This window comes from Rissa tridactyla, chromosome 9 (assembly GCF_028500815.1).
Source record: "Rissa tridactyla isolate bRisTri1 chromosome 9, bRisTri1.patW.cur.20221130, whole genome shotgun sequence".
NCBI classification, from domain to species: Eukaryota; Metazoa; Chordata; class Aves; order Charadriiformes; family Laridae; genus Rissa; species Rissa tridactyla.
This window is the reverse complement of record NC_071474.1, coordinates 20,997,983-21,011,234: the sequence shown is the minus strand read 5'-3', so window position 1 is coordinate 21,011,234 and position 13,252 is coordinate 20,997,983. Positions and strand designations below refer to the sequence as shown.

At 43.5% G+C, this 13,252-nt stretch overlaps 1 protein-coding gene across 3 annotated transcripts in view; it reads right to left on the bottom strand.

The window, feature by feature from the left end:
* Positions 1-12,894, bottom strand: part of PSTPIP1 (proline-serine-threonine phosphatase interacting protein 1) — a 59,939-nt gene extending 47,045 nt beyond the window's left edge. For 2 of the 3 annotated variants that reach the window (XM_054213352.1, XM_054213353.1), the window contains exon 1: positions 12,314-12,894. In XM_054213352.1, coding sequence (XP_054069327.1) covers positions 12,314-12,346 — 33 coding nt within the window. In that variant the 5' untranslated portion in view covers positions 12,347-12,894. The remainder of the gene's footprint in view (positions 1-12,313) is intronic. The other variant, XM_054213351.1, reaches the window with a different exon arrangement.
* Between the last annotated feature and the right edge of the window lie 358 nt (positions 12,895-13,252).

The window sequence follows — 13,252 nt, the reverse complement described above, 5'->3', positions numbered from 1 at the left end:
GTTTTTCCAAGTTGAAAAATGAAATAGCTACTGGTGTGAGGAGGAAGTTTAGAGAGAACAGGGGATAGTGAGTTTTGAACAAGCATCTGCAAGTCTTTTTCAACTGTCAGAAAGAAATCCTCTCTGTCCACAGTTGTACCACACTTGGTGTCTCAGTCCTGGATTGAAAGTAAGTTGTTCTGACTGTGTTATATCAATGAATTATATCATTGTGTCATACCACTGTGTACTGGCACTGCTTAAAAAGAGTGTTTCTAGATCTTGATCTCTTGATCTGCTAGCCTCCTTGTCAAGGGCTCTGTCAAGGGCTCAGTATTTACTGTAGATGAGCAGCAAACAGATTTAATAGCCAACAGTCAAACATGATTTATAATCTCAAAGTACCTTTGACTGGGATGGATATTTTCTATCATGTCATGGTCTTTCACTGTAAGCTAATCGCTTGCTTTGTGTTTCCTTTTTATTTCCCCTGGGATACTTTAAAACTTCATAGTATTTCTAGGAATAGCTTCACATGATACCAAGTGTCTTAGGAAGTGTACTGCTCTTTTTCTGTGCCACTCAAGCTATCCTGAAATAAATAGCGAAATAAAATGGGATAGCAGTAAGCACCACTAATTTGTATATCTGATGTCCAAGGGACTGTTCCGATCCCCGCTCCAGCTCAGCTGTGGTACTGAGGAGGGGCGTCTTGCCTTACATGGCCCTGGTGCAACAAGATGATGATGCTGTCCTAGTTCTGCTCTACACCAGTGGGACATGAAAGAGCCTTTTTGCAAAACAAAACCCCGGGTTCCCAGCCTGACCCTCTGCTGCCTTGTCCTGGAAATGTGTTAACAGCTGAAAACCCAGCTGTGCAACCTAAGTAATAGGTGAGCTCATAAATGAAGGAAGGTTGTTGGTGACCAGAACAGAGGAGCATTGTGGTGGAAGCCTCTAACCAAAACAGTCTCCTCTGATCAATGCTTGGTGTGATAAGAATCCTTTTCTATAAATTTTCATGTAATAACAAACTGCTTAATGAGTTTAAAAGCATACATCCATGCTGTGTGCTGCTGTACCATGTAAGAGCTCCTTTTTCTTACTGGCTGGAACTGGTTGGAATGGACAGGAATGGGATATTGCTTATGGTTTCCAGGATCGTACTGACTACAGAATTTATACAAACTTTAAAAAACAGTACATTGTTTAAAAAGTGTACGATTTCTCCACATAAGCAGGAAAAAAGCAAGGAAGAGTTAGGTGGACTGGAGCTGGCTGTGTAACATTTCTGTCATTTCCTGTAAATTCACTCTTTGCACATTAGAAACATAAATGTTTGCTAAGGATGTAGGTGGCCATCTTGGGACTTTTCTGTGATAATTTCAGGAGTTGACTTGGGCATCATCAACATGAGACTTGGTCTGCAATTTCATGTCAGTCTGTTACCTAAATCTGCAATGCAGTACTTTTAATGGGGAGCGAGCAGTATTTACTGCCAGACATAACATAAATGTGAACTTTGAATGACACCTTCAAATATCAGAAGGAAAAAAACATTGCATTTGTAGCATTCCAATTGCTGAGCTGCTAGATTGCCATCTTGGGCTTCCCCCTGCAATGAGGTAGGCTAGAGAACTTCAAATGAAAGCAGAGATTCCTATCAGACTTCAATTCTGCAGTAGCCAGGATGTTCAGAATTTAATTGAAATTGAGATTTCACAAACTTCACAGTAGCATTGCAGAATTGGTGACATTGAGCAAACCAGTAGCTTCCCACTCTCTCTGACATTGTGAGTTTTCTCTGAGAAGAAAATGGTTGGTTTAGAGTTTTGCTGATGAGAGGAATATGCTCCTCACCCTCCTCACTGGCGTCCTGAACTGCTCATTGTTATGTATTAGGCATTCTTACAGTCACGGCTCCCTTCACGTTTTAATCCTCCCATGATTTGCATAGCTACAAAGTGATGGCTGCACAGAAGCCTTAACCTTTGCAGGGCTCGTTGGCTGGCAAACTAATGGCACACAGGGAACAGACTTGCAAAGTCTCAATTCCAGTCTAATAAAAGGACTCTGCTGGTGCTTATTACCTCCACTTTAGCTTCTCTTCTTAATACTTTAGTTAAATTGTATTTATCCTAGGGAAGAAAAACTGTAGCTTAATTTTTGCTCTCTTTGTAAGAGTACAAGATTTTATGGTGGTTTTGTTTTGTTCTGGTTTTCTTTGCATAGCAGTGTTTCTACATCTCATAACAGGATTAATCAATTAATCACAAAATCAGACCCCCAAGGTTTAGCCAGAGGACTGGAGAATGTGACAGTGATCTCTGAACTTTCAGTTTCTTTCAAAAGTTACATGGAAAGAGCTTTGCCTGTTGGAAGGCAGAAATAGAGCTTCAGAGACATGCCATATCACCACCTTTCAGCTGCCCATCTGCCCATCCCTCTTCATGATTCAGTTCAGGAACCTTCCACAAAGGGCATCAGCGAAGTCAGGAAATGGAAACCTTGTGCTGCCCTCTTTCACAAGAACACCTTCTTCGTCCTGAGTAGGAGAAGAACTTTGAGATGCTGTCACTTATTGTTTTATTCCAAGTGTCTGGTATTGTAAAGCACTCAGGAAAAACAATGCACCCTCTCTTGAATCACACGTATTCCACCAGGTTGAGGTCATGCTTTTATGTGCCTGTTTCCACTGGCTTTCACTGACTTCAGCGTTGACCTGAAGTTTCTGCGGGTGGGAGTCTCAGGATGTTTCTGACCACCCTCAGGACATGGCATGCTCCTACTGCGCAGCAGTTGAGACCCCTGATGCTTCTGTGCTAGGAAATGGAGAAGGGGTCAGCAGCCAGATGTGCATCACAAGAAAAAAGTGTGACAAAAAGCTAGGAATCCATTCAGAAAATTTGGATATAAGAAACTTCTGGAACACCTTTGTGATGGGGATAGTGAGAAATGGGACAGGAGGAAGGAAAATCCCTTGCTAGTTTTAAATCAGAGCTTGATGTGGCTATATGACACAAGCTTGAGGTGGTGGCATCCCTTTCTATTTTCTCCATGTGGTGAGACACAGATAAATGTGTGTATTTTCTCCGTGTAGTTAGACAGCAGCTAAACCCATAAGGTAAGGTGGCCTCTTCCTGGGACCCAGCAGAGGGGCCTGATGTGAGCGTTTGCACCTGCCTTTCATAAGGCACGGCAGCGTTTTGCCATGGTCAATGGTGAAATCAGATATTGCTTCAGTCTCTTATTGAATAATATCAGCTACACAAGAGAAACTGGAAGTAAAATAAGGAGAAATAGATTCTTAAAAGTAGAGGATACTTCTGCTTTATACAAAATAATAGTCAAGAGTTTATTTTTGTTTCTATTCCTCTTTAGTTCATCCGCTTCCAGGTCTCTTCCCTTTTATGAGAGAGCTCCTCTCCTCCTGCGAGCACTGTGGGGTAGGTCCCAGACCGCTGGGACTGAGGCAGCGTGCAAACAGCCCTGACTTGCTCAGGCACAGGGACAATTGTTCAGAAGATCATATAGAGCCACAGGAACCAGACCTGCTTAGCTGGTACATTAACTCATTAAAAAAACCTACTTGTCTTTCTCCTCCCTGTCTTAGAAAACTTAGAATTGTTTCCTGTCAGTGCTGAAAAAGGCACCAAATACAACATACTGCTGCACCCACACTCTCTGATTCCCCTATAAGATGAGCCAGGGGTTTTTAGTTGGGCTTTCCTGGCACATAGGGAAGGGTAAAGCCTCACAAAATCTTGCCAGAGACTTGCTGTACAAGGGCAATGAACTAAAGATTTAGTTCATTTCTTAGTAAGGATTATTCCAATAGCTACATATTACCGTTCCCATTTTACAAGAGATTTTCACCACTTAAATAATCATTTTCGACACATCCTGTTACTCAATATGATGCAAGATATTCTTACACTCCGTTAGTATGGTGTATCACAAAGTCCTGGGGAACTGTGCAATCCAACAGAACAAAATCAACTTTAGGCTTTTAGAAATTCTTAAAGGGAAGCAGGATTAATTTAAGTAAAGTTAAGCAGTTTGTCCAGGCGGGACAACCATGCCAGTTGCCTCCTTCTGGGAGGCATTTCTCTGTGTTTGCTCCCACTTGCATAAATGTCCCTCCTGCCCTATGCAAAAATAATTAAAAATTGACTTATTTGAGGTTTTTTAGGAATTGCTGAATCAATGAGGTGTTCAGCTGGATGTTCCCCCTTTCTGGTGCAAGCTCCCAGGGTATAGGAAATGGGCAAGATCTACGTAACTGGGTGCACACTAAGGGACTGCACCAGCGTAGCTGCTTTTGAACCCCTTGAGCTGCTAGAAGCGTTGCATCAGCCCAACTGTCAGGCACAAGGTGTCCGTTCACTCGAAACTGCCTTGTCTGTTAACCAGTAAGAATAAAATTCTTGTTCCACTCCCAAAGAGCCTCACCATTATCTGCTTTAGGAGTGTTTTATGTTCTCATGAGCTTCTCTCATACGAAACGAACTACTATCACTTCTAGAGTGGGGTGGGAAACAGTTTTCTTGCCCTGCAAATTTATATAAGATTTTAAAAGTCCACATTTCACCTCTTGACAACAGCAGCAACAGAAAACAACAAGAAAAGACGTTCACATTGATATAAGGAAGACACTGGCTCTGAATCAGGCATATGTGATTGAGACATCCCTCTGCCTAAGCTGGCACACGGTTCACCATCTGCTGTCTATAGAAGGAAGAGGAATTTCATTTTAATCTCTCCTTTCTCTAGCTGTTTTACTCGTGGATGAATCTATGGGAGTGGAAGGCAGGCATGCCTGGACTCCAGGCTGCAGGTAGGGTAGACTGTGGGCAACAAAAGCTCCAGCTCCTGTTCCAGATGATGTCTCCCCACTGCAGAGCTCCCAGGACCCCAGAGGGCTTATTTTTATGAGTTTGGCCTCCTCTTCAACTCTTTGGTTAGAAATTTCACCTGAAGCCTCCATCTCCAGAGGAAGATTTCACCGATGTGAACTTTTTCATCAAAACCTAGCTTTATCTTCCAAAATAGCTACCCTAAAAAAAATCTCCCACAAAAAAAAAAGGTTTTATCAAAAACATGAGTCCTAACCAAATGTGCGGCCGGGGTCTTTCAATGGCAGGTGCCTCTTTTCCTTCTGGTGCTCCTGGGGATTTCCATCCTGCTGAGCAGCAGCCCCCAGGGCTGTTCGTCAGTCCTGACTTGTTAATAATCCTTCAGTAATTACAGCGTCTATTGCAAATAGGGTGAAGCGATGAGACTCAGACCTCAGTGTCTTTCACCACCTATTTTCTTTTTTCCTTTCCTTTATTTTTTATTTTTCTTTCACTTTAGGAATTAATTAGGTCTGGACAAATTGAGAGAAGCCCCAGATAGCACCTTGGTTTGAAGAGTTGTTACGTTAAAGAAAAAAAAAAAGTTGTCTATTTATTTAATTGCTCTGAATAGCACAACAGAAGCTGGTGTCTCTAAGCTAGCCTGAACTGGTTGACTTTCATTTAATTCTCAAGACTAAGAGTAAATAACTGTTGCCTTTCATTTCAAGTAAAAATGAAGTTGCACCAAGAGTGTTTTACCAAGAGCTATGGAACTTTTCAATTCCTCCATCCTGTTCAGTGGTGTTTTTCCACCACTTTGAAGAAGTACTAAATTCCATTTATAGTAAGGGAGCAATTCTTTGGGGAACTGAAAAGCTGTTAGGATCTAGATGAATATTTTCAACATATTTTTTTTCCTTAACCTTGACACTCTGAGCAACGCTATATGATCGCTGTGCAGAGACGTGCCCCCCAGCCCTCACCTCGCCCCAGCCTCAAATCCCCAAATTCTTGTGTGAACAACACACTGAACGTTGTGTGTTATTGAACTGTGTCTGCTGAGAAAAGTTTTATTACAAAACCTAGATTAAACAGGAGATGAAACAAGTGTTTTCTGTGCCATCTGCCAGCCAGAATCTACCTTGCTGCAGTATGGCATGAAAACAAAATCAGAAAAAAAGGTCTTTTTGAGCTAAAAGGAGCTTGAACAATAACAAAAAAAAAATCTGTTTATGAAGCAACCTAATTTGCCTTCTATACAAGTATGCAATGAGTGTCACTGGATTGAAATTCAGAGGCTTCCACTGTGCCTGCAAAGCAACGCGAGGTCAGTAAACTTTGAAGAAAGAGAAGTGGTGCAGCAATGCACTCCCTTGTGGGAGGAAAGGGATGGGTCATGAATCACCCTGTCCTGCAAGGGAAAAAATGTGTTGAAATGAGATTCACAGGGAGACTCTGAGATTCACCCTGGAGAATCTGTCGTGGGAGGAGAGGCTGAGAGCTGGGATTGCTCAGCCTGCAGAAGAGATGGCTCAATGTGCACAAATACCTGGTGGGAGGGAGCAGGGGAGACAGAGCCAGGACATCTCAGTGGTACCCAGTGACAGGGCACGAGGCAATGGGCACAGACTGAAATACAAAAAGCCCTGTTTAAGCATTAGAAGGTTTTTTGCTGTAAGGGTGGTGAGACAGTTGGCCCAGGGAGGTTGTGGAGCCTCCATCTTTGGAGAGACTCAAAACACGGTGCTGGACAAGCTGCTGTAGCTGCCCCTGTGCCGCGCAGGGGGTTGGTAGGACAGCCCCTTCCAGCCTCAGCTATTCTGTGACTCTGCCATCAGTAGATGCAGAAAACGCACCTCAACAAGCTGCTTCAGCAAACCAGAGGACACCCTCCTCGATCTTTGCATGAAGTGCTGTTACAGATCCACAGGATCCATTTCAAGCCATGTGCAACACATGCTTGTTTAGGTGGCGTTCATTAGATGTGTTTGTGTACGTGATGCGTTTGTGTTTGTGATGTGGGTGAAAAGAGAGTTGATGACTCACCTATTCCATATTTAAAATGCATACCCATGGCACAGTTAAATTTGGCATAAATAAGAATCCTCCATTTCTCTGAGCCCAAGCAAAACCAAACAACTTTTGCAGAGCAGGACAGGTCAAAACAAACCAGGCATAACTGCAAAAATATATTAACAAAATCGTCACAGTGACTTCATCAGTCAACCAGTTTAAGCAGTCAAACTCCCTAGATAAGACACTTAGATGTTGCATGGTCATCAGAAAATTTTAATAAAATGTAATTACTTAACTGTCTAATTATTTTCAGTCACTGACCTAAAATGAGCTTTCTGGAAACCCATTAATCTACCTGGTCTGGAAAGCCTCCTGTGACCTTAGGACCAGCCCACTGTGTTAACACCTCCCCAGATACTCTTCCTCCCTGTAGGGAAGACACTCGGCCTGATGTGCCACGTGCAGGCAATAGCTGAGTATTTGTATGTAATGTAACCAGAAGCTGCAAACATAAAACTCTAGTCCTTCCATTTGAGCTCATCGCCAAGGAAATGAACCACCCCGGATATGCTGTACTTGGTTCCTCATACGGCCTCCTAGGTGCTGTTTTAGGAACACAGGAGATGGACGCGGCCATTGACGTGTTTGCCTTGGTATTGATATCTGTGCTGGGAGTCTTAGTTCATTTGAGCTTCACTTTAGCTGTTGTGCTCTGCTCAGGGTGGTTTGTGAAGCACCGGTGTTTCCGTAGCCACAACAACTAATCGGGTTTTCTACTTGTGCTGTCATGTCATTTCAGTGACTGTTGTGAGATTGCCCCCCCCTTCATGGCTGCTTCTCATTGCCCCAGTGAGCTAAGCGTCATTCTCAGATCTGCTGGGGGAATGCAGGAAGAAATTACATGTGAAAAAAGAATAGAGCAGCCTCTTCCATGGAGACGAGGTCGACCCCACAACAAACACAATCATTAGCCGGGCAATCGATTCAACTTTTCCAAGTTGGTTCCCTCTTTATTCCCCACTTCTACACACACCCACCAGTGATGACTTGCCCTGGGTGTAAGCATGGCCACAGCCATACACCCGCCACTGGTCACACTTTCTGGAGTCCAGAGAGATGCAGCACGTACCGATACCAGAGCCCAGCCTCTCTGTGCACCAGTGCGCGGGGACATTCGTCATCTCCATTTGCCTTGTGTCAGTAGATGCAGATACAACTGGTGCATAAAAATTCAAATGAAACCCGGTGGGGAACCACTTGCAAAGCTGAGATGCCGGGGTGAAAGGTTTGGCAGCCACATCCTTCCCTGCCCGAGCTCGGCAGGAGCCCAGCGGCCCTGCTCCCTCCCTCCGGCAAACCTGCCCGGTCTCGCTTCCTGCTCGCAGACCTGCTTCAAAACAACAGGCCCTGCAAAACTTAACCTCTACAGGAAAGCAGGGTAGCTCCTGGCGTGAAAAAGACTTCCTTTTTTTGAGTAAAACAGTTGATAGTTTATTTCTTCAGTACCTTGCCTAGTAAGTTTAGAAAATAGTTTTACTGTGACTTTTATAACCATCTCTGCACTCTTGTACCACAGTTAAGAGTCTTATTAGAAGTTAAATTATTTGTTAAATTACACCTTTTTTGGCATGTATAATAGGCCGTTGTGTGAAAAAGCTACAGTAACAGTTGGGAGATTCACCTTACGAAGTCAGCTTTCCTTTCAACCTGATGTAGAATATAGCCTGAAGTCAAAACAAGGAAGATTAAGAAAGCATCTTTGTTTGTAACAGGCTCTTTATCTTAAGCACTTCCGTGGCTCCCACTCCATAGCACCCGACTATAATTGCAGGCCCTGCACAGGTAGGAATGTGGTCACAGCAGGGCAGGGAGGCAAATCTTGCAATCTCATGTTCAAGGCCTGCATCACAGGTGCTGGCCCGTATCTCCAGCTCCCTCGCGCTTTTTAAATCTGAGAATCCCCAAGCCCTGAGCTCATCTGAGAAGGAACAAGCACTTCACATTTTAAGCATTTATTTTTTTTCTTTAAATACTGAGCACCTTAGGAGCCCACGACACATTTATGGAATTTACGTGGCCACTTGAGTTTGATTCAAAGCTGCCCGATGGAACAGATTTGCTTCCTCTCAACTCTGGGCGTTTTGGAGCCTGCCCCAAACCCAAACCTTTGAAAGTCTTCCCCATTCCCCCTTCCCAGGGGCAAAGGCAAAGCCAGTAAATGATGCCAGTAAGCACCTACCTACCTCGTGGCCAGAAATAGCTGCATTTCACAAGATTGTAACTGGAGCGCTGAGCACCATGTTGGAAAAAAACAGAATAGAAAGAAAAAGCAATGACAAGAATAGCAGAGAAAAAGCAAACGATGAGTACAAGACCATAGAATGAGACTTAGAAAGACACTCAGTATTTGTGACAGAAGGGAAAGATTTTCTTGGTTAGTGGTTTTTGTAACAAAATACAGTAAAATGTTGCTCAGATCTCTGCCTATGAACATAATCCTGTTAATGTGAAACTGGGCTGGTATCGCAGACATACTCCCCATTAACACTGGAATTTACCTGCCTGTCTAAGAGGATGCCAGAGAAGACAGGTAACATCTGTTAGGTTTGTACAGCAGCCCAGCAGAGTATTAATCCATTAGCCCTGCACTGGCTATCAAAACTGATTTGTATTTTCATCTCAATTATATTTTAAAAAAAATATTATCAGAGGATAGAAAGCTTCTGCTCAGAAGCACATTTTAGTGGAGTCTTTAAGCACTTTTCCCTTAAGCCATTATGGAGTGTGTGGAGGACATAAAACCATAAACTGTAATTTAAAAATATACTAATTTTAGCCCAGGCTAAAAAATTAAAAAAAAAAAAACAAAAAACTGAAACTTTTAGTATAGTACTATCACTGCTACATTTAATAAGGGAAAAGAGAGAGTAAAATTTATACCTGTTATGAGGAACAATTTGCACCTTCCTGAAAGACAACACACCCTGCTCTTATGAAGTTTGAGGAACTTTGGGGAGGAATGAATGGTGCTCTTTGGGGAGGAATGGGTGGTGCTCTTTCTCTGCTCGTTGAGGAAGCCCTGCTGCTTTTAGGGTTTCTTTACGTATTTTAACATCGCGATAGGTACTAAAGAAACTTCTGCTTACCCAAAGGTTTACTGATAGTAAGAGCAGAGAGTTGTTGCGTGAGGGTGTTACAGGGAGGGGGTGCAGCGGTGTCCTTAGGCAGGTCTTAGAGAGCAGAGATCTGTATGGAGCGATCTCTACTATGCCACAAATACACTTTCTGGTTTTTAAGCACAAAGATGGTTTCCATTCATGGTGCAAATCGAATAAAGGAGATAACTGCTCACTGAAGCAAACTGAGCAAATACATTTCCCTCTCACAGAATCACGGAATCACAGAATGGTTTGGGTTGGAAGGGACCTTAAAGATCACCTAGTGCCAACCCCCCTGCCATGCCTCACTAACGGCCAAAACAGAACCTTATGAATGCAAAAATAATTGCTGATCTTGTGATTTGGGGGGCAAGCTGTACTCTTTTGCCACATTGTGCAATATCCTGTAAGTTTTCATTTTAAAAGACTTCTTATTGCATAGCTAAAACTACCATCCTACAACTGGATATATTTCTGCCCTGTTAATCAAGCTCGACGGTACAGTGTTTTCAGCCAAACTATATTAAAACCAAAGATGCTTTCCTTTAAGGAAGGTGTTAGCGTCAAAGCCAAGCAAGGATTATAGTCATGTTAATGTGACTAAGCAGAGGAGAGAAGTTTAGGGAAGAAGAGCCATAAAGAACTGGCCTGGCCAGATTCTCAACTGGCATTAATCACCCTAATCCTGCTCCAGACTGTGGAGTACGCCTCATTTATTCTCACTCAAGACCAAGACCTTGAAAAGTAAATATACCGAATGTACCAGATCGAAAAGTCAGATGGCACGTTTGTGAAGGAAATGCAGAAAGGCAAAGGCTGAAGCTCCCAGGGCAGCGCTGCCTTGCAGTTGTGTCCTACCCCCCGCCTTGGGCTGTGCCGTTAGGAGCTGTATGAAAGTGGCGCCACAGAGAATCTCATGTAGGTGCGGTCTGCCACAGTTAGGGTTACCATCAGAATTAACTTCTGTGTTTCCTCATTACATTTATTTTTTTGTAACTGTTCAAATTTGGTACGGGAGGGGGGGGAGGGGAGGGCTTCCTGGAAGTGCTGGGAGGAAGGGGGTTCACGGAAACGTGTTCTTGCCTCTGCCCTTCTATTTCATACCCAGAGAGGGTTTGCCCTGAAGGGCGGGTAGAGAGAAAGCACAAGCAGCAAATACGCCGTGCAGGGTCTGTTCTACTTGGCCTGATAGGAAAATGGCAGGAAGGATTCATATGCCTTCGTTTCTTTCTTTAAGTCAATCCTAGATGCTGGAAAAATGATTGCCCAGACAAGAGGCAACCACATAACATCCTGTTTACCCAACTTCGCAATCTTAGGGTTTTGTTGTTTTCTTTTCTTCCTTAAAACCTCTACTCCAGAAGCAATTGCAAGACAACCTCAGATTACCCTTGAGCGAGAAATGACTAGGTTTTTTTTTTACTTTGTAACTGCAGAGAAAGAGCTTTAAAACAAGATTCCAAAAGATTCTTCAACCAAGTCAAAATATCAATGATGGAGTATCTCTACTTGCTTTAGTATTCACTGGTTTTGAGGCAGTTGTGAGTATTTGGGCTTAGTTCTTGAGCATCCCAGATAGTGTTTTATACCTGCTGCTGTGCGACTCCTGGGCACCTATATTTTTCACTCTGAGGGTGGCGAGCCCCTGGCCCAGGTTGCCCAGGGAAGCTGTGGCTGCCCCATCCCTGGAGGTGTTCAAGGCCAGGTTGGACGGGGCTTTGAGCGACCTGGTCTGGTGGGAGGTGTTGGCATGGAGGGTTGGAACTGGATGATCTTTAAGGTCCCTTCCAACCCAAACCAGTCTATGATGTGTGTCTCATGCAAGCCCTTCTGCACCTAAAAACAGGCACGGACTAAGTAGGTGGGTGAGCAATAGCACTTTGCACGCAGCCGGCTGGTTCTGCTCTACAAGCAAACCAGAGCGAATGCAGCCTGTAATTAGGAACAGATGACCTACCCAGGGGAGCCACTCCTAGAACTGAGGACTCTCACTGCAAGTGCTCTCAGGGCTATGCCACAGACAAACCCCTGTCCCCTTCAACAGCAGCTTCTGGACCTGGCGCAGGAACTGGGAATGTCAATCGTTTTATGCGGACTGGGAATATTCTTTACAATGCATCCTTCTGCCTAGGATCAAACAGTTATATTACCAAACAGTATGTTTTGCCTTGGGGACAAATTTGGTTTTTTACTAAACTAAATTTAGAACGCAGAACAGGATTAAATTAGTTTTAAACTATATATAGAACCAACCTGTACTTTAAAAGATTTTTAAATACATATATATTTAATATAGGAAACACATAGGAAACGCTCACTTACCCAAAATGCATCTTTAAACTGCATCTGTGTCATTACTCTCGCTCGGTGGAGAGGCAGGAATCCTTCAGCGAGTTGGTTCTCAGAGGAGAGCAGCAGCAGCAACCACAGCCCTGAGCTTTGCTGCTGTCGCCCGGACACAGCGGAAAGTGAAGCACATCCACAGACCTGTCTCTTCTGAAGTCACGCTGGTGAAAAACAGCATTGGGCAGCTTCAGGCGGCTCAGCGTAATGACCTATGGCTGTGAAGGGACAGCGGGGAAAAAAGCCCTTGCTCACACAGAGAGACATGCACGCGCTCAGCACCCTAACCCCAAACCTGTTTTGCTTCTGCTAAACAGTTAATATTGAAATGAGGAAGCAAGATGTCAAATGATGTCAGGCTGCTCTTTGCCATGTGTGCGTGTGAGTGGCTGGCAAAAAAAAAAAAAGAGAGAAAAAGAAAAATTCAGTGCTATGATTTGATCAGCTACAGGAGGAGAGAGAGCAACTAAAATGCGAAGGAAACCAGCACAATACAAAGAGATAAGCTGTGGAGGAAATTAGAGTCAAACTATCATATAACGCTGTGGTCTTACAAAGAAAAAGAAGCAAAAGAAATGTGTGGGCTGCATTTCTCTGGTACCTTCTAGGGCTGGCAGAGGACGTGTATTTGCACACAGGAAGTTGTACTTTGCAACTGAAAAGGCTTTTCAAGACTCTGGTTAAATTAAGAACACTGTGAAGTGTGCAGGTGTCACCACACTTTCAGATACCTGTATGGCTATATAGAGAAAACTTCTGATTTGCATGCCCTCCTGGAAATGTTTATAGGAATAAGCAAGATATGTGAAATTTAGACGTAAAATCCAAACTCTTGAAAAACACTTGTGGCAAGAGAGCTGAGTTTATTATCACCATGACCTGAAGTAAGGCTTCACAAGCAAAAACCCGTGCCCACAA